The following is a 21,522-nucleotide window of genomic DNA, read 5'->3' as shown; positions in this document are numbered from 1 at the left end:
AGCATGATGCATGTTGAAGGCAGTGGAAAGAGAAAGGGACAGAATGGGACAGGAGGATTGATGGCAGAGGGGGAGGAGGTGGCATGCGTGGATTGGGTGGGGGTGTGGATTTGTCTGCTGTGTTTCCTAATCCAGGCAGCAGCAGCACAGCATCCCACTCCGACACGCCATCTGTCACCGTGCACGTTTATTTGAGTCTGGACAGTGGCTTTTAAGGGCGGGTGCTGCGGTTGCAGGACACCTCCTGCAGACAGGCACCCAGCGGTCTGCACAAAGCGGTACGGGGTCTGCCTTTCAATCCGGGGCGGAGGTGGAGGTGATGGAGGAGGAGGAGGAGGTGGAGAAGGAGGAGGGGTATTTCTGATTTGCCGAGCAGCATCAGCAGCACTTTGATGCGCTCAGAGAGAGTCGGGAGGAGGATGCAGAGACAGGGGAGGTGATGCGGTGACACATGGCTGCTTGGACCGCCTGTACGCGCTGACTGCGGCTCACACTTTCCATTCACCGGGAATCAGGAGACGCTTCTGGACACTGCGATGCTGAGAGACGTCGTTTGGAGGCGGACTGCTGCAGCAACCGACCGGAATCAACCACAGACCAACAGTCTGTAAAGAGACCGGGACCTGGGTTAGACTGCTGATCGGATATCCTACTGAGAATTCAGCCCTTTTGGTAAGACCGGTTCGTTCTTGCCCCCACCTGACATTACCTGCAGCATTTTTAATAATTGCAGATTTACTGCATAGCCCAGCACAGCAGCGGTGCACAGTGTAGCAACAATTGTTCTCATTTTGATTTTCTGTATTTCACTGCTTTAATTTAGCGATTTGTTCCAAACTAAGACAAAATTCGGTGATGTTAATAATTCAGCAATTTCTCTTCGATATTGAATTAAGTGAATTGAATAAATTAGCAGATGCGGCCTATATGGAGAGTTTATAGCCTGGGCTGTAAGGTGGCATTCATTAAGTAAAGTTTATAGATTTTTATTTTTTAAACCTAAGTCTTTACAGTAACATTAACAGTTTTTTCCAGTTTATTAATAATTTAACCAAAAGTTTCAACCGAAGTTTCATCATACTCATGTTTTTTAAAGGAGTGGATATTTTGTTTGGTATTAGATTAGAAAATTATTATTATTTTTTTTTCATTTTTTTCTTTTTGACTTCATTAAGACATGAATATCCAAGGTTATCTTCACATTTGAATACGCACATAGATATATTTTCTAATAATATTTTGACAATTTATGTATTATAATATGTAGTCTATTATATTATACTGGAATACTTTATTCCGCTTTCGCTGTAAAATTGTTTTTGTCTATGTCCAGCATTTTTTACAAACTGGCTGTTAGATAATGCTCTGATTTTACTACAGATTGACACATTTAATGTTTATTCCAGTAATTCATTTTTTTATTTGTTTTATTTTTTTTCGCGATTGCTTATGTCCACTAGGATTGTCCCAGTGGTTTTTGTCCCTGTGTGGCCGCCGTAGCCATGGGAGATCACGTGTCAAAGAGGCTAAAGCTAATCTCGGCTACGGAAGCAGAAATGGAGGAGCGATCTTTCCCAAACCCGTACCCGGACTGGGACCAGGGGGTCCTCTCCTCCAACTCCGGAGCAGAAGTAGATTACAAGGATCCTTTTGATGCCGAAGGGAAGGTGAGATGTTTTATTTTAAATGAGCCAATAAACTAGAGCTAACTTAGCTCAGAGTTAGCTCCTACATGTTGTCCCTAATGTTTACTTTATCTGCAAAGATAAGTGTCACTAATGTTTTAAACTTTATCTACACAGACTGGTTTAAGTGTCTCTAACATTGGTAAGAGTTGTTTGGAGTGTTCCCTTATTTAGTTTGGCATTACATCATTTTAAAATGATTGTTAAAACGATATTATTGCTAATGTTTACAACGGAATCCAACGTGCTGAGTGCAGAGGAGTCGAAGAATGTCATAACATATACAGGAAACATACAGGAAACACAAAAACAAGGAAGAGGAAGACGTGTGAATGAATGAATAAATAAATAAAGCGAAATTGAAACTACTATAATAAAAAGAACAGCCCTCAAACTGAGTTCAATGCTAAAGAATAAGGGATTTAAAATCAGGATGTGTCTGTGCCAATGTAATGTGCAGAGGTTTCAGCTTTAGAGAATAAACAATCTCCCCTGAGCTTCAGCCTTGTTCTTGGGACCTTGTTCTGACCCTAAATCAGTCAAAGTCTGCAGCCAAACAACAACAAACACTGAACAATGCAAAATAATATATTATCGTTACTATGGGTAACAATCTGGGACCTGAGTGAATGTCAAATAAAAATCCTTGAAGTTTCAAGAAGAGAAAAGTTTCCTGGAGACTAATCTTCCAGAGAGGGTTAGAGAGTTTATGGCAGCGTTGGAGGACCAGAACATTTCTGGAGCAGAGAACTCAACATTACACTACATTAACTAACTGAAAGATTTATTGCACTGAATCCAGTCGACTCTAAGTCTGTGAAAGTGCTCAGTCATCCAGGTCATGGTGTGAATCCAAAAGGTGTTTAAAAAAAGGGAACTGAACTTGTAGAGTTTCTTGAAGACGTTTCGCTGCTCGTCCGAGTAGCTTCTTCAGGTCTTCAGTCGCCTCTGGGAGAAGACAGGGAAGACAAGGAAGAAGACATTTCTTTAGGATCTGATCAACAGTGGCTAAAAACCTGTAATGCAACGCTACAACTGGCTAAACAGTGCAGAGGTTTTTTAGAAACCCACTTGCTCAGTGTTGCTGTGTATCACCAGCCTGACCTCTTGCTGTTGATTTATTTATCGGCCCGTCCAAGAATGAAGAACATAAAGTTGCAGGAGACCGTCTTTGAGAACCCAAACCTGGAAAATACAACTAAGACATCTGTACTCGGGCTGAAATTAACTGCAGCGATTCTATTTCAGTTGGTGTCAAAGAGCAGTTTGATCAGCAAAGACAAGAAAAAGGCAGAAAAAGCCTCTGAGAAGCTGCAACCAACAAATATTTGTCCATTTCGACTGATAAATCATCTTAATTCTGATAAAATCAGAATGGTCAATTGAATCATTTCCTAACTTTAAGCGAATCCACGTAAACTAAAGATAATAATTTTAGACCTGTAAACTAATCTCCTGTCTTTCTTCTCATTGCCGTGGACTGGCTGCACACAGAGGGTTGGGCTTTTTAACGTTGTGTGTTTTTCATGGTCCTCTCTGTCTTTTTTTCTTGAGTGCCTTTGTTGTTGCTAAACAATCCCATTTATTCTGGTGTCTGTCACTTTGCCTGCTTTGTCTTCTTTTCTTCCATCATCGATCCCCTCATCCGTGGATGACTGTGGCCGTGACTCAGAGCAGAGAGAGGACAGACAGGCTTGGTTGTAATCCTCCCTGTTTGAGGACAGAGGCGACACTGTGGTCAGGCTTTTTGGGGTTTTAGGCTTTAGGACGTTCTGTTATTTCATTTATGTTGGCAAAATAAGGATTTTCAGAGCGACAATCCACCGTTTTGGAGCAGGATCCTGCAAAATGTGGGCAGAATAGAACATCTGCTGCATGATTGTTGATGATTGAGATAATAATGCAATCAGGGAAAGTGTTACATTTGGATTATCTGACAAACAACCAGAGGAGTAAGTCGTCCCAGCAGATTCCTGCAAATCTTTGGCAGAGGTTTTGATTCAGGAAGTTGCGAATGGAGTCTGCAGAGAATTAATTAACTCCACATCCACATTCAAGCCAGGCTGTAAAGCACGGTCTGACCTTTTGATGTTAAATTTAAAAAGGGCAAATAGGGCCTTGAGTCTCGTGGAAAATAACTTCATTAACATACTGTCTGCTGAAATGAATGCTAACGATGGGGGAGGTTGGGTCGTAACCCACTGGATAATTTGTGATTAGAGCACTGCTGACAGATTGTTACAGACAGGATGCACTCTCAGGCTTTTCATGACCTCTGCAGTTAGAAAAGCAGATGTAGACCTGCAGTAAAACCGGTGCACTCACTCAGCCTGTTTAGGTGAAAATATTACTATTTTTGCTAATCAGCTCAGACTATTTGTAGCATTTCAGTGCCAGATGTGAAGCGTTTTAGTCGTTATACCAGACATCAGCATCCTGCTCGTGAATGTTTCTGGCTCATAGTGTGTAAGTAATACAGTTATGGATGGATTGTGTTCATACCTGGCATTAAAACATGTCTCCACAGCAGCTCTTTGTTATTTGGGTGCAGTAGAGTATCATTTAATTTGTTCATTCTTGTTCGGATTAATTTATTATTTAGTTTCAGTATCAGCTCCAACACCAGAATCTTTTTAAAGGCTCGTTACTAACGAACGGGCGTCTCTTATTTGGGTTCAGTGGATGAATGAATGAGTTTAACTCCTCCTCTGATCAGTAGCTGGTCTTTAATAGGACAGAGGACTCATTGTGTGTTCCCCCAAAACCACAGGAATGAGGTCACATGGATCCCAGACCACCTCCACATGTGGACTGACACCAGATCACTCAGTGCGTTTAAATGCGCGTGGAAAAAAAAGAAAAAGAAAAGAATTACTGCCTTAATTCATGCACTTAAATGCATGTAAACATGTTACTCCGACTAAAACCAGAATGATTTTTATCCGATTAAGACACCCAGATAATGTGATTGGAATCCGGTTTTCTCCGGCATGTGTACGCCTTAATCGCACTACTCACAGGATAACACATGTGTTCATGCTCCACAACAAAAATATCCAAAAAAAAAACGGTCGTAGACGAAGAAGAAGGTAAACAGAGCCGGTAGAAGAACCGTCTGAGCGATAGCGCCATCTATCTGCACATCACGTACGAGATTAAAAAAAAATGTACTGTTGTTTTGAAATGTCGGTCGCATGAACGACTCTTGTTTATTACATGACGTAATAGGTCAGCAGAAAAGTGGGCTGTATTAACATGGTATTAACCTGCTGAAAAGATACATATTGCCACCTAGTGTGGAGGAGGAGAACATGTACCTGTCAGTTATTCGTTTTCCCCACTGCATGTAAACTGGGACGAGGACTGTAGTCAGGAAGTCGAATTTTGAGCATAGCTCCATTAAACTGTGGATGTCAATGTACTGAGTGTTCACACCTGGACACTTGAGATCAGGTCTAAACAGGGTCTACTACATTCAAAGTGTGTATCAGAGTCTGTTTTCTCGCTGTCCCTTTAATAAATACTGTAATGGGGGTTTATAAACATGTGTTTTTCCTCCTCAGGTTTCTTCTGGCTTCCAGAAGAAAGTCCAGAGTAAGATCAAAGATCTCCTCCAGCAGATGGAGGAGGGCCTAAAAACCGCCGACCCCCATGATTTCTCCACGTACACCGGCTGGACAGGTCCGTGTGCAGCCACTGTTAAACTTTCATCTCTTTTTAAATGATGCACCTACAGGACACGTCCTCTTTTATCTCCAGGCATCGCCCTCCTCTACCTCCAGCTGCACCGGGTCTCCCATGAGGCCTCCGACCTACAGAGGGCGCTGGACTACGTGAAGAGGGCCATGAGGGTCCTGAATGGCCGCAAAGTGACTTTTCTGTGCGGCGACGCGGGGCCGCTGGCAGTGGGGGCCGTGGTTCACCACAAACTGAATAACGCTGCTGACAGTAAGGACTGTCTGTCCAGGTGAGTGGTGGCTGCAACCACAGACGGTTTCTTTTATTCCTTTCAGCTTTATTTAAATTTATTCCACTTTACAAATTTATGTCTTTTCCACAGTGAACAAGTGGTGCATTTTTTCACACATCCTTAAAACTTACAAAAAGTAATCAAAACTGAATACACAGTAAAACTAAATAAAAGAAAATTAAAACTAGTAAACTAAATAAAATAATATATATTTATGTATATGCATATGTATATACAAATTGAGGAAAAAAAGTTGTATGTACATACACAAAAAATAGTAACAATAGTAATTCATTCACTTCAACTACACATGTGCACGCATAGAAAGTAATAACAATAAAGAGAAATAAAAAATAAAAAAAAGAGCTACACAATAATTTTGTGCATCTGTTTGTTGTTGCCTCCTGTATTTATCTGCAGACACGCACCAGTTAATTTTTAAACTGATGTGCTTGTGTGGGATCTGAAATCCAAGGCTGCTGTTGTTTCCGTTATTGCCAGTAAATCCCACATTGAACTGAAAACCAGAGATTTGTTTGTTTGTCTCTTAATGCTCCGGCTTCACCAACCCTCTCAGGGCCAAGCCTGTTACTTCCTACCAAGACTAACAGAATATATATATATATAAAAAAATAAGAAATAATTTAAGGATCAGTGGTTCTCTGAAGCAGCAGGACCCTGGTGTGGAGGGCGTTTCCTCCTCAGCCACTAACGTCCAGAGCGGTGTCTCTCTGCCAGGCTCCTCCAGCTGCAGCGGTCGGTGCTGAGTCCAGACTCTGAGATGCCGGACGAGCTGCTGTACGGCCGGGCCGGATACCTTTATGCTCTGCTCTACATCAACAAGGAGATAGGAGCTGACACCGTGGACGAGGGCACCATCACTAAGGTAGAACCACCTATGCTCCACCTCGTTCTGGTTTTATCTTTGTGTCATGAAGTGTGAACATTCAGGCTGGATCAGGCCAGGTCAACACCTTGTGCTGTTCGTCATCTTAAAGTGTTTAAAGTGTGTGTGTCTGTGTCAGGCTGCATCCTGACTAACTAACTGGGGTCTAACTAACATCCACACCAATGAACACCAGAACCAAACGTTCCCCAGTGGAGCATTGAATTGTCACGAGATGGTTTAAACGTCATTCACTTCTCCTGTCAGTGGTCATAATGTTGTGGCTGATCTCGTGGTTATTTTAATTTCGATTGACTGATGGAGGCATATTTAAAGATGAATTGAATCCACCGTTCTTTCTAACCTTGGTTAACTTCACCTCTCCAGCAGACTCTTCTAATTTAATCGTTTGCGTGGGAACTTTTACTTTCACACCTCGTCCACTGAATCTGCTCCTTTTTAAATATTGTCAGTGTTCATGGATCATAATGCTCGTACATCCCCGTCTCTTTTACAGCTTTAACATTTTGCCTCATTTCACACGACGGCAATAAACAGTAACGAGCAGCAGAGACACAACAGTGGAGCTTATACCAGGGGACTGAAACACACACTGAATAACATTAATCCCTCGACAATCTAGTGTGTTTTGAGTATTAAAGCGTGCACACACCACTGCTGCAGACACAGCAGGACCAGCTGTCCCCTCTGGGGCAGTGCCAGACAAACACACACATATACTGTACTCCCACTATTTACAGGCACGGCGACAGAAGGGCTGAGTGAGGAGGCAGCAGAGATATTAGAGGTATTATTATCACCATTACATTGTGATAAAATGTGAAGCTCCAGTTCCCATCATTTGTGTTTGTGCCTGTCACCAGCGACGCAACACTTTCCTCCTGTTTACTTTACCAAACTGTGACCTCGCTCTTTGCACAGTAGATGCTTTTATCTTTTACTTTTCTGTTGCTCCTTTTCCGAAGCGTCGTAAGATTTCTTCTTCTTCTTCTTCATGTCAAGATTCTCTGTGTGTTTTTTTTTTTCTCCTCCTGCTTCGCTGCTGTGTGTCTGTGTGGGATATAACCCTGAGTCTGCTCCTCGGGCTGGTTACCGAGTGTGAAGTGTCGTTTTTTCTTCTCAGACCGACAGCGTGAAGTGTGGAAGCTCAGCGCTGAAAACAAACCTTCAAGCCGAGGGCTGTATTTTTTTGAGGGGTTTGTGTTTTTATGCCAGCAGATTGCATTCTGTTTGGGTTTGCTGCCAGATGCAGTGTCATCACTTTGTGACAGCTCATTGAAAAGAGTGCGTGCGTTGCAGCAGAAGCAAAATGTGGCGTTACTTCACTGTACCTCTGTCCTGCTGTTTGTGTGTGTCAGCTCTCAATGCTCTCAATGCTAAAAATAAATGAAGAAAGTCCAGGTAAAAACCTGTTCATTAAATCTTTTCTACCACCAGGGCGGCGCCCACGAGGCCACGCTGCAGTAGATGTGTAGATTAGAAGGAGATGAGGAAACTCAAATGGTAATTTTCTTCATGAACTAACTATTTAAGTTAATAAGCCAAACTAAAGTTTTCTGTAATGTTACATTTTGTTCATTAAACTGAATGGTCACATTGGTGGTAAAGGTGAAGCCTTTTCTTGCACGTCGGCACTCTGAGACAGTAATCCATGCCTTCGTCACATCTCGGCTGGATTACCGTACCACACTTTATTCTGGGGTCAGCCAGTCCTCCTTTGCACATCTGGCAGCAGCTGGTCTCTTAACTGGAACACGTGAGATGAAGCACATGAGCCCCCGTTCTGGCCTCTGTTCACTGGCTGCCTGTGCACTTTTTTTTGCTTTTAAATCTTTGAATGAGCTCCTCCATCCCTAAATCAGCTGATCAGCTCCTGGAGGCACTGAGGTCCAAGCGGAAGCTCAGAGGAGGCAGAGCTTTTTTGTTGCTGCTCCTTAACTGTGGAACAATCTACCACTGCACATCAGACAAGCCCCCTCACTGTCCATCTTTAAAACTCATCTTAAAACCCATTTTTATTCCACGGTGTTAAATCCAGCATGAGAGTCTGCTCCTGTTTGGTGCTTTTAGTGCTTTCTCTCTCCGCTCTTTGTCTCGGATGTAGCCGTTGTTTAGAGTGCTATATAAATAAAGTTGGGTTGAGTAGTGATGAGCCTTTTAAAAGATTCTGGTCTTGGAGCTGAGAAACAAAGTAAACCAGAAACTCATCTAAACTAAAATGAATAAATTAAAGTATTAACTTAACGTGTGTCTGTCCTGATGCACACCCAAAAAAAACAACAGCTCTGTCCATGGTCCTGAAACAACAGTAGAGATTCATTAGAGACAAGTAAAAATCCAGAGATCAGATCTGAAGATGCACGTAGAGAAACATGTCAGACATTCATACATTCAAGTCTCTGTCGCCGTCGCTTCCATCAACTATTTCTCGTTTTGTTGCGACACTGCGCTGCTGCTGCTGCTCCACTTGCATATTAAACACTTCAGCTGTGGAAGTGGAAGGCCGGTCGTACCCAGAGGTCTCGGATTAACTTCTCTTCAATCCTTCAGTTTGTTTGCAGTGTTTAGAATAATTCCCCCGACGTTACACGTTCTCCCTTCAAAAGACACAGTTTCCTTTTTTGTGGAGAGAGAGAGGTGGTGAGTGGGTGAGTGGTGCATGTCACGATGAGAGACGCAGTGGAAAGAGACAGTTGGATTTAAATCTGAAGCCCATAAGTGTACGTTGTCAAGATTAAGGTTTATCGGGGTAAAAATAAAAGCTAACATTTGAGGCAGAGGGTTGGACGCGTGCTGTAAATCTGCATCTGCAGAGATTATATAGAAGGATCATTTCTAAGACTGTGAAGTTTTCAGAATCATACATAAACCCAGAGTTTTGAAAATCCAAATAGATTTGGTTCAGTTAGGATCAAGTGAGTACCTCCCCTGTTGTTCTAGTAAAACTTTAACATCTTTCACGTTACTGCTGCTTTTAATAATGTCGTCCTGATGAAACAGTGCTTCAACGCGTAGCTGCAACGCGTAGCTTCATTTTATTTTCCACAATGCGTTCGCCACTTTTTAATAAAGACTTTTTAAGCCTCGAGTGCATTGGTCACCTCCTATTTTTTATTTATTTATTTTTTATTTTTATTTTACTCTCTTTCTCTGTTTTTACTGCTGTCTTGGTGTTGTTCTCTGCATCAGGTCAGACCTGAGCTGCAGCTTTTACTTTCACATTGACCAGATATAAATTTGTGCAGGATACAAATCAGTTAACATACTTATCTGAATACATGCTGTTTTTATTCCTATTGTTCATGCACCCTCAGAGCCTTTCAGGGAATGCATGGTCATGGAAATTTATCCTAAGTTAACGGATAAAATGTTGTGAGCTCTGTATAAGGACGTGTAAATGTAGAACTGCTCTGTCATGAGGGGGGAAGAGCTGCTGCAGTAGAATAGTTTTCAGTTTTACTCTGTTTTACACAGGGACGGAATAAACTGCTGACTCATAACCCTGAGCTCCTGCACCACTATATATATATATATATATATATATATATGTATATATGTCCTATTATTACAGTGGGCCTAAATGAAATCCAATATGTAATCCGTAAACTTTGACTTACAGGCTAATCTAGTCTGTAGACAACAGTACGCAGACGAATATATTTAATTTATTTTCATGCTCACACGTGATGAGTCTGTTAAAACGCTCTCAAACACGATCTACTAACCACACATAACATCCAGGGTTAAAACCCAGGTCTTCATAATTAAAGCCTGAATTAATGTCATATGGGTCACATTTTTAAGAAGAAATACTTTACGAGATGTGTTGTACTTAAGATAAATTCAGTATCTGATGTAACTGCACAGTTTAAAACAGGTTGTTTCAGGTCGTTGTTCATGATGAGGTCTTTCCCTCTGTCGCCGATGTCAGGGACTCATTCAGAGTCCCCCTTCTGGATCCTTCCCCTCGGACCTTTTTTGTTTTCTGAGTCTACGTTAGTGATCCAGATGTAGACCCAGGTACTGAACTAGGTCTGAACTAGGTCTGAACCACCTTTACACACTCCTTATTGATGGTTACAGACTGCAGGTGGGACCTGGACCTCCAGAAATCCACCACCATCTATTTAGTTATTCCCTAGATTCTTGTCCTCCTGCTCCTGCACATCCCTGATACACCCCACTAATACATCTGAGAACTTCTGCAGCTGGTCGATGTTCTCTGAGGGGCTTCTCCTCTCCTGGCTTGTTTCACACTAACACTTCTTTGTGTAAAGGTTGTTGTTCAGGAATTCCCCACATCTGTGATGACTGGGTTCGGGCACTTATTTCATTAATGCATCCACAGTTAACATAAAAACACGTGCTGTGGTGGTTCCGTTTGTTGGGTTGAGGTGATGGATCAGATCAGATCAGATCAAGTCCTTTACGTTTTCTGACTCCTTGTCCTTCTCCAAACCTCAGGTGGTTACTGCCATCGTGGAATCGGGAAAGAACTTGTCAGCGGAGCAGAAGAAGAGCGACCGCTGCCCGCTGCTCTACGAGTGGCACAAGAAGCAGTACATCGGCGCCGCCCACGGCCTGGCTGGCATCTACTTCATGCTCATGCAGGTAGGAGGGGGCCGAGTCTGAGGCCGGAGTCTGAGTGAGCAGGACTCACCTCGTTGGTGAATCTCCCTGTGAGCAGATCACAACCTCCTAGATATTATTTATTTATTTATTTTATCATCCATAGTGATGAGGAAACTCTTAAAAGGCTCCGAAGATTCAAGTCAAATAAATAAGATCAAGAAATGGACGGAATTCAGATGTGAACCATAATAATAAACAGTGATACATTCCTTCTGCAGGATTTGGGCAAATGAATCCTTTGTTTGTGGCCTTGTGTCAGAATCTGTTTAAAATATATTGAAGCTGATATTCTACAGTATAATCAGCTCAATTAGACCTTTTTCCTATAATTCCAGATTGATTAAGCTTTGTTCTTTTCTAAGAGAACGTTTTTTTTTTTTTAATTAAAGGACAGGCTTGTCCTCAGTGCCGCAGCTGAGAAGAGAAAATCTAAAGCATGCCAGAGTTTTTTTTAATGTCTGGTGTTTGAAGTGTCTTGGCGTCCTGGGCTGTGAGCCAGCGGAGGAGCCAACAACGCCTACAGCCAGACGTCTTATAAGTGCAGCTGGATGCTGAATTAAATTCCTTCTCTTATGAGACACCGTCCAAGTGTGGCCTGCAAATGAGTCTGAAGTAGATCTCGGTCTGCTTGCAGTCAGAAAAACCTACTGTACCTTTCAAGGTTCGGTTTGAGCTCAGGTGAACCGATTTAAAAGATGATTAATTATCTCCTGAGCAAAATAAAAACTGGAGAACAGATTCAAAATCAATCAATCTTTATTTATAAAGCACTTTAAAAACAGCGCAGTTGGCCAAGAATATATAAAACACAGAAGAATTAGAGACGAGATTAAAATGATCAAACAATAAGAACCAACATCTGAGTTAAAAGCCAAAGAGAAAAAACATGTTTTAAGAGAAGAACTGAGTCGTTCTGCAGACGCCTCTGAGCTTCCTCTTTGTCTTAGTGACGACCAACAACAACAGATCTACCATCCTGAGGGACGTACGCCCGGAGCAGGTCGGACAGATACACACATTTAAAAACTAACAAAAGAATTTTAAAATGAACGGGGAAACGAACGTGTTCTCGTTTTTAAAAGTTGAGCAGCAGCGTTTTGAGCCAGATGCAGTCGAGAAGGTGACGTGTGACTAAACCCAACACAAGGTGTAATAATCTGAACGGGCTGTGATGGAAGCATCAAATCTGAGATCTCTGTCGAGTCTTACACCAGCGCTCTAAAGCAGATTAAACAGAAGTGATTTGTTGTTTAATTGGTATTTTATCCTTTTGTGTTTGATGTTTTCAGATATCTCTGGTAAAGTTTAGTAGTTGTAGTAGTAAAAGATTCATTCAAACTGGTGAATCTCATTAACAGGATGAGAATGAATAATTAATTCATCTTTCATATTGTCTTTGAAGTATGAGCCAAACTTTGCTCTTCAGCAAACAACAAGATGAACTGAGTGGTTTAGATTTAGATCTGGACTTTGGTGCTTATGTGGATGCACAGAGCCTGAAACACCTGAGTCTGTCACAGTGATGCAGAATGACGTCGCCTCAACAAATGAAGAGTGTGCAGGAGGATATGAAGTCGTCCTTTTAGTGCAGAGCATCATCTGAAATTTGCGAATTAGTTTAGAGACGATAACTGTAATGTTTACGTAGTTTTAGAGACGAATCCATGTCTGATGGTATTTAAATGAGTTTTAATGCACCGATTATGTCCCTGCTCCTTTTTTTTCTTGGCTCATTCATCAACCTGCCTCCATTCTAACTAGTGTGTCAGTATCTACCTGAACATATTATGTTTTTTATTCCTTCCCTGCCTTGTCTTTACCACCACATCTGTTTAATCCCCATGTGCATGTCTGTAAATGCTGCACCGACTGTGTCCTTGCATAGATAAAACATAACGTGCATTTCTTGACTCTTTATGTTGACAAATTAATTGACTCTGTTTATTATAGATGGATATAATAGATATAATGGATAGATTTACGTGCTGCGTACAGATATTAAAAGGACTCAGCCTGTTAAATATAATATATTCTAAATGTGTTCTTTTGTCTTCGTGTCTCTGCAGCCTGGAGCAAATGTCCATGCAGACGTTCTGTCGGAGCTGGTCCGCCCGAGCATCGACTACGTCCGCCACAAGAAGTTTCGCTCTGGGAACTTCCCGTCGTCGCTGAGCAACGAGAGCGACCGACTGGTCCACTGGTGCCACGGAGCGCCGGGCGTCATCCACATGCTCATCATGGCCCACAAGGTGAGACTGGTCCACGCTTTGTGCTGCGAGGATGATTTCAGCAACACAGCCCGTCACAAACAACACTGGCACCTTGTGGCACAGCTCCCCACTGCACGGACAGGGTGTCGCGTTCCACTCGTGAAGCTCTGAGCGCGTTGTGAGATGAGAGAAGTGGCCGCACTGTTCGTGCACACATTCACACACATGCTGCAGTAATGCACCGTGGGCTAATTTCTTTCTTTTCTTGGTCCATTAGGGATCCGCCTGGCAGCTAATGTGCTGTTGCCATTCTGCTCTTCTCGTTCTCCTCATTAAAGCGGAGCCTCTTTGGCACCACACTGAGAACAAAGCACAATGGGACACAAACGCTTTCCACTGCCTCACTTTTAACACAACAAATCTGCAAATCGGGAGGGGGAGGAGGGAGGAGGGATGAGGAAGGAGGAAGGAAGAGGAAGGAGGAGGAGGGAGGAGGAGGAGGGAGGAGGAGGAAGGAGGAGGAGCATTTCTACAGCAGCTGTTCCGTCTGCACATTGTGTTCCATCACACTGACGTATGAATGCAGCCTATTTTTAATGCAATTGGAAGAAAAAAGGTTGCATTCATGCCTTTATTGATTCACAGGGAGACTGTGCAGTATTTGTGTGTTCACCTCAAATGTCCTTTAAAAAACGTGGAGCAGCTCAGTCAGACGTGTGTCGAGCTCATCGCAGGAAGTTCACGGCCAATTTGATGCAAACTTTTAAACTTGTTTCCAAACACTCAATTAGAACCACTTTCCGACCTCCTCCTCCTCCAACTCGTTATCGCGACCTGCACGGTGACCATGGCAACGGTTAGGTTCAGGCGCCACCCTTTTTTTTTTTTTTTTTTTTAACGGGGCATTAGAATTCAATTAATTATTTACCAATTATCTATGAACAAACACAGTCACGGAGAGACAGTGCATCAACAACAACGACGGTCATAATATTAGCTGCTATTTTAAGCTGGATATGCTGCCAACCAGTTTTCTTTCCTCTGTGAGATGAGATTAGTGTCACTGTGTCATTTAGTTGGTAATAGGATCGGATGTTGCTGGCGGCCTCAGCAGCTGAAATTGTCTGCTTGTGCCACACGTCGCCTCTTCCTGCCTGAAGGGACCCAAACACAGGAAAATATTCTTGGAATAAATAAAAAATTTGACGTTTTTTCTGCTCGCAGACAAAGGAAGAAACCGAGGATGAAGTGTTGCTTAAAATTATTTGCATCCGTAAGAGTTTTCTACGCTTCATGCAGGTCCAGAAAAAAGAACCCACTCAAAACAAAGGAGACATGAACATTATTCAGACGTGTTTCCAATCAATGTGAAGAAGATACAATATCAATATTGAACTACTTCTTTGGAAGCGCTTTGGCTTTCAAATGGAAGAAGGAACTAATAATAAGCTGAACAGAGAACACGCAGTCTGCAAACTGTGTTTTGACATTAAAGTGGCAAGAAACTTGATGCACTTTTCTGGACAAGTGCAATAAATTAGAAATGGATCATTTGAATTAATATTGTTTTTGTCACTGATGTCGTCTGATGTACGTTTATACAACTTGTATTTTAAGCTGCATTTAAAATTTCTCAGTGAATCTGCTGATGTTTTGAGTCATTTTTATGCAGATATGTGAAAAAAAAAATCTGAGGGTTGGTGGAGAAAACGTTGGAGAAGAAGCTTGGATACCGTTTGTCACCTTTCTCTTTTCTCTTAACAGCTTTATAGAGACATGAAACACAAAAGGACACAGCTTTTCAAAGAGTTGCTTCCTCTTTGAAGCTTTTAGGGACCTCACAGAGTCGGAGGAGGCTGGATATAATCACACAGAGTCGTGCAAACCTTCAGGCCTCGCACCATCTCTCATCAGCTCCAGTTTGTCTCATATGTCGTTGGTCATTAGCTTTCGCTCCTGACTGGATTAGATTTGTTACCTGCTAATGAGGCCTGGGCATGTGGGAACATTCAGTCTTTAATGTGGCCTCAACTCTTATCTGCACACACAGAGCAGCCTCTCAGGAAGATGTTTGGTATCTTGCATGTCTGAAATGATATGAGGATAATAGTTGTGGACGCTTGCTTTAGGTTGAAGGTCAGGTTTTATACGTGGTTTCGTGTGTGTGTGTGTGTTCCCAGGTGTTTAAGGAGGAGAAGTATTTGAAGGAGGCTGCAGAATGTGCCGAGGTGATCTGGCAGCGGGGGCTGCTCAGGAAAGGCTACGGCATCTGCCACGGCACAGCGGGCAACGGATACGCCTTCCTGTCCCTTTACAAGCTCACTCAGGAGAAGAAGTACCTGTACCGCGCCTGCAAGGTAAAACTGAGGGTCGGCAAAACCCACCGGAACACATGAAAGAGGAAAAGTAGAAAAGACGTCAGCTTTGTTTTAAGAGCAATCGTGACAGATACGGTTATTAAATCAGTGTTGTAGAGATTTCATTAAACTTTATTGTCACTGTGTTTAATACAGGTACAAAGCTGGTGAAAAACACCGACCAGCCACAACATTATGACCCCTGACAGGAGAGGTGAATAACATTAAAACCATCTTGTGACAGTTCAGTGTTCTGCTGGGGAACTTTTGGACCTGGATGTTACTTAGACATGGAGCCCCCACCTGGACCAGACCAGGCCCACCCACCCCCTCACTAACAACATTCAACACCCTCAGAGAGCAATGTTAGGAAGGTGGTCATAATGTTATGCCTGATCAGTGTACACTACTTAACTTGTGACTCAGATGATCATGATAAAACAATAATAATGATAATAATAATTCCCAGGTATCTGGGGAACAAGAGTAAAATGAAGAAATAAATCAAGAGCCTTGTTAAAAGTAGTTTTTAGTCGTTGATTATAATCGTATTTCCTTTAATCCTGTGAATATGTTTCTTTATTCCCTTCATCCAGTTCGCTGAGTGGTGTTTGGACTATGGGACCCACGGCTGTCGCATCCCAGACAGACCTTACTCTCTCTTCGAAGGTACCAAATCTTTCTTTTATTCTTCTTAATTGAGGTGTAATTTGTGTTTCCAGAACTTTCAAATCTGCCTCCTCCTTCTTCTTTAATCAAACACTAATCATACAGCAGTAATCCTGCCTTCATGACACTAGAGTGGCCTTTAACTTGTATCTGTAATGGAGGGATTAATGACAGGACTGGCAGCACATGATACTAGAAATAAAGCAGCGTGTCGAATCATGGACCATATAAGACGTACAGATACGAAGCAGAACTTACTTGTTCATTTTTTAAAATGACTAATCACTCATTTTGACTGAATAATGAACTAGTGCAGATAGAAAACTAAAAAGAGCTGAGTAGCAGCATCTCATTACATTACATGAAGTCTTTTTAGCTGCTCCACTGATATCAATGCATCTTAATGTACAGCTTCCTCTTGCACCACAACATCCTCTTCTTCTCTTTCCTCGTGGCTGCACGGGACAATTTCTATAAGCCTCGAAATGAACGAAGCAAAGAGAAAATCATGTCATCAGCAGTAGAGGTGTTATTTTTATATATATATTTTATTTATATATTAATTAATACATTTCAGTAAAACTTTCCAGCTTCGCAGTATTGTTGCCGTAACCTACACGGGGCCCGAGTCATTTCTACTTGTACCTCGTCAGTCTGGCTCCCTCTGTAAAAACTCCACCAGGACACCAGGCGGCGCTGTGTCTTTTAAATTTTTGTTTTTTTTACTTCCTGCTTCACTTTCAACAATGACGACTGAAACTTTTGCAGAAACAAATCAGACTCAGAAAACACTTTATTACCAAGTGCAAATACTTCACCTTGGTGTCTGTTGGATAAAAAATACAAATAATACAATACAAATATCAAATACAATCGAAGGTTAATATGCAAAAAAAAAAAAAACATATCCACTGTGTGCACAACGATAAAAACGACAAAATGTATGTATCTCTTAGTCTCTGGGCCGATCCAGGCTTTTTTAAAATGATCAGATCGGGACTTTATCTACACTTTATCCTGCGTGTAGAGCTGACGTGGAGTAAAATGTGTAGCTGACAGTATCGGATGTTTCTCCTGCCAGGTATGGCCGGAGCCATCCACTACCTGTCGGAGATGACCAACCCTGAAGCCTCCTCGTTCCCTGCCTTCGAGCTCTGACCAGGAGACGGATGAGGATCAGGATGAGGGACGAAGGGGGACGAATGCTACTTGGACGTCAACTTGAGTCTTTGCTGGAAAACGCTGGGAAAGGATGCATTTTGATTTTGAACTTTTGAAATGAGTCAAAGATGTTTCTGGTGTGGTTCTGAAGATGGGACCGTCCTCCAGTGTGTTCGGGTAAAGACGTGGACCCTTTATTGACTATTTATTGCCAGCTGGATTGGACACAGGACAACACTCGCTAAACCCTCAGCCTTTAATATTGTAGCACTTAGGCCAAGATAGAGGGTACGAGTGTGTGATAGAGAGACAGAAGTAAGGTGTGTGTGTGTGTGTGTGTGTGTGTGTGTGTGTGTGTGTGTGTGTTTCTATGCCTCTGCATGCTTCGTGGCTCTTCGTGCCTCCTTCTGTGTAAATGTAGTGGATTCTTCCTCCTGTATTTAAGAGTCTGTTTGTCTCGTCGTGGACGTAAGACGTACGAGCTTTCATTTCATTAACTAGTATAAACCCATAAAGGCAGAAACGGTGAAGAAGTCAAATGTTAATCCTGTGATCATTGTACTTTACTTTTTTTTGGTATTTCAAGTTTGGTTTTAGACAGCAAAATAATACATGAATAAGAGTTCTTTATTTCAATTAATTCATGAATAGTTCTTTATTTCAATTAAATTATTATTTTTTTAAGAAACTAAAGAAGAAGAAATTGTTTCCACGAGCATGGACTTGACTTAGGATCAATATTCAGATGTAACTTCAGACTTCTGAGCGTTAGTCTTGTTATCCTAATGGCCTAATAGTTTCATTCTCTGGACATAAAAGTGCACTCTGTTCCCATGGCAGTGGCTGGTTTACACCAGAGAGGTAGTGCTGTTAGGAGACTGTACTGACCTCATGTTACCTGGCAGATGTTCATGTCTAAAAGTCCAAAATTGTCCTTGTTTAGCCTGATCTGCCCCGGTACAACGAATCTGGGATGTTTGGATCAAGTTTCCCTCTCATAAAGAAAGTGTTAATGTGTGGATGTGCAAGGCCCTGGATCTGCAAACCTGCCGTGAATGTCGGGCTCGTGGCCTGTAGCAGTAAAACGTGTCCCTGAATTGGAGAAAGGTTCTTGTAGAGTATGCAAACTGAATGTCTCAAAAAGCGTCATAAAAAGATTCACATTAGTTGTCCCAGAAAGGATGAAGGTTTTTGTCAGTTTCCAACTTTAACGTAATGTCCGTAAACCATGCGAAGTCATCCAGTAACAAACTCTGCAACTGCTACTATTTATTGGATAAACCAAAGCTTTTATAGTTGTATATCAGCGGTGTAGCAGTAAACTAATCAAACTGTTTTCCCCAGTATTTTGATGTTGGCCACTGTAGTTTATAAGGTATTATTTAGTTACACAACAAATGTTCTGACTCTGCGCGGCCAACACAATACGAAATTAAGACCCTGTACAGTTCATCCAGTTGTCCCGACAGCACATGAATGCACATAAAATGCCTACTTTCTCTCGTGGAGATCTCGTCATGAATGTTACTGCATGAGGTTAATGTCACATGTAAACAAAAAAATAAATAAAAATGTGCGTGTTCGTTCGTCCAGCCTCTCTAGTCCCAATGTGTTCGGTGGTCGATTTGTATCCTGGCGACTGTGGACGTTAAAGAAAAGATGTTAAGTGTCTGATCTTTGCTCCTGTCTGTGTTTCTGTTTCGTCTTCAATCGGTGTCAAAGATTTTAATGTGTGTTTTATTAGTTCTCATTAAAGTGTCAGCAGTGCTCTTCATAACCTGCTTCAAGTCGGTGCAGCAAAGTTCATATTGTTGGAAATAAAACTGAATAGTGATCCACCTCTACCTCTCGTTCTTATGTGATGTTCTGCTTTATAGAAACTGAATTGATTGTTGAGTGTGTTTGCTTTATTTGCATGTTTTCTGAACAGAGCAGGACCGAGAGCAACCAGCTGACTGACCAGTGATCCCTCGCAGGAGTAACGTGAGACATTTCAGATTTGTTGCTTTGTCTCTAAGTTGATTTTATTGTGTGTCTAAAAAAAACTGGATCGTAGACAAAACATTGAAACAAGCTCATGTAGAGTTTCTTGAAAATGTTTAAGTCTTGAAAAAGTCTTCAGTTCTTAGAGACTGGTGGAGGAGTTGTGGTTTAAATAGGAACATTAGTGGGTGTTACCAGTCAGAAACTAATGTGAATCGTGTCTGTTGACGACTAAATACTTATCTGTTGAGAAAGGAGTAGGTAGTGATGGGTGGTGGTAGCTAGTGGGTAGTCGTAAGTGGTAGGTAGTAGGTGGGTAGTGGTTATTAGGTAGGTGGCGGTTAGTAGGTGGGTAGTGGTAGGTGGTGGTAGCTAGTGGGTAGTGGTAACTTGTGCATAGTCGTAAGTGGTAGGTAGTGGTTATTAGGTAGGTGGTGGGTAGTGGTAACTAGTGGGTAGTAGGTAGTGTTAGCTGGTGGTTAGTAGGTTGGTAATAGGTTGTAGGTGGGTAGTGGTAGGTGGTGGTAGCTAGTGGGTAGTGGTAACTTGTGCATAGTCGTAAGTGGTAGGTAGTGGTTATTAGGTAGGTGGTGGGTAGTGGTAACTAGTGGGTAGTAGGTAGTGTTAGCTGGCGGTTAGTAGGTCGGTAGTAGGTTTTAGGTGGGTAGTGGTAGGTGGTGGTAGCTAGTGGGTAGTGGTAACTTGTGCATAGTCCTAAGTGGTAGGTAGTGGTTATTAGGTAGGTGGTGGGTAGTGGGAACTAGTGGGTAGTAGGTAGTGTTAGCTGGTGGTTAGTAGGTTGGTAATAGGTTGTAGGTGGGTAGTGGTAGGTGGTGGTAGCTAGTGGGTAGTGGTAACTCGCGCATAGTCGTAAGTGGTAGGTCGTGGTTATTAGGTAGGTGGTGGGTAGTGGTAACTAGTGGGTAGTAGGTAGTGTTAGCTGGTGGTTAGTAGGTCAGTAGTGGGTAAGTAGTGGTAGCTGGCGGTTAACAGGTAGATAGTGGGTAGTAGAGGTCGACCGATTCATCGGCCGGCCGATTTTATCGGCCGATATTTGACATTTTTTAATCCATCGACATCGGTCGATGGTCATGGCCGATATGGCCGATTTTAATTCTGGCACGTCTGCGGGCAGCCCACTGTTATTAATGCGGTAGATCGTGCAGCCGCTGCGGGAGAAGGACCCAAGACAAAACGTCTTTTGAACGCACAACTCTCCTGGGAGAACAGGTAAAGCTTAAATTCTCATCTTAAAAAGTCATAGACAATAAGCATATATTTACCTTTTCATGGGTCATCATCATTAAACGGAGCCTGAAACGGTGGAGAACTTATAACAAGCCTTCGACCAACTGTAGCTTATAGTTAACATTACGAACGGGTAGTCTGTTAAAACCATCACCCCCGACGTTGTGAGTTCTGTTTTATTTTTATTTTGTCGCAGTCGCAGAATCTTAACTGTTTTAAGTAACGGGGTGTGTGTAATTTATATATATGTATATTTTATATTTTTCTTCTGTTTTTATATAGGGTAAGTATATGTTAAGATAAGAATTATGTTTGTTATATAAATGTTCCTTGAACAAACATTGTGCACTAAATTGTTAATTTATGAATTTATATATTTTTTGTTTTCTATTTATCAATAAAACTTGTGTTGACTTTTTATTTTTTGCATCCTTTGCTATTAGTGTGCCATTTTTATTATGCAAATAGAAATTTCAATTATCGGCCAGAAAAATATCGGCAACAAAATTGGCAGCAGACGTCTGAAACATCGGCATCGGCTTAAAAAAATCCATATCGGTCGACCTCTAATGGGTAGCAGGTAGGTAGCAGGTAGATAGTAGTAGCTGGTGGCTAGTAGGTAGCAGGTAGGTAGCAGGTAGATAGTAGTAGCTGGTGGCTAGTAGGTAGCAGGTAGGTAGCAGGTAGATAGTAGTAGCTG

The 21,522-nt window shown here is 42.0% G+C and overlaps 2 protein-coding genes across 3 annotated transcripts in view; one reads left to right on the top strand and one right to left on the bottom strand.

Annotated features, from left to right (window-relative positions):
- The window catches only part of LOC124995607 (NACHT, LRR and PYD domains-containing protein 12-like), a 1,019,357-nt gene that overhangs the window by 829,666 nt on the left and 168,169 nt on the right, over positions 1-21,522 (bottom strand). The window lies entirely within an intron of this gene.
- lancl2 (LanC lantibiotic synthetase component C-like 2 (bacterial)) lies at positions 143-19,429 on the top strand. Of its 2 annotated transcripts, none has more exons than XM_047568133.1 (10): positions 143-672; positions 1,461-1,667; positions 5,249-5,366; positions 5,445-5,652; positions 6,394-6,541; positions 11,027-11,173; positions 13,261-13,443; positions 15,585-15,761; positions 15,918-15,975; positions 16,358-16,419. In XM_047568133.1, the coding sequence occupies exons 2-9, from the start codon at positions 1,503-1,505 to the stop codon at positions 15,930-15,932; spliced, it is 1,161 nt and encodes a 386-aa protein (XP_047424089.1). In that variant the 5' UTR covers positions 143-672; positions 1,461-1,502; the 3' UTR covers positions 15,933-15,975; positions 16,358-16,419. The 2 variants fall into 2 exon arrangements, with proteins under 2 accessions (XP_047424089.1, XP_047424088.1); XM_047568132.1 differs by lacking the exon at positions 15,918-15,975 and adding an exon at positions 17,512-19,429 and having other exon boundaries at positions 151-672; positions 16,358-16,430.

This window comes from Mugil cephalus, chromosome 18 (assembly GCF_022458985.1).
Source record: "Mugil cephalus isolate CIBA_MC_2020 chromosome 18, CIBA_Mcephalus_1.1, whole genome shotgun sequence".
Lineage (NCBI taxonomy): Eukaryota > Metazoa > Chordata > Actinopteri > Mugiliformes > Mugilidae > Mugil > Mugil cephalus.
Note: the sequence above shows the minus strand (reverse complement) of the source record. Positions and strands in the feature narration are given on the sequence as shown.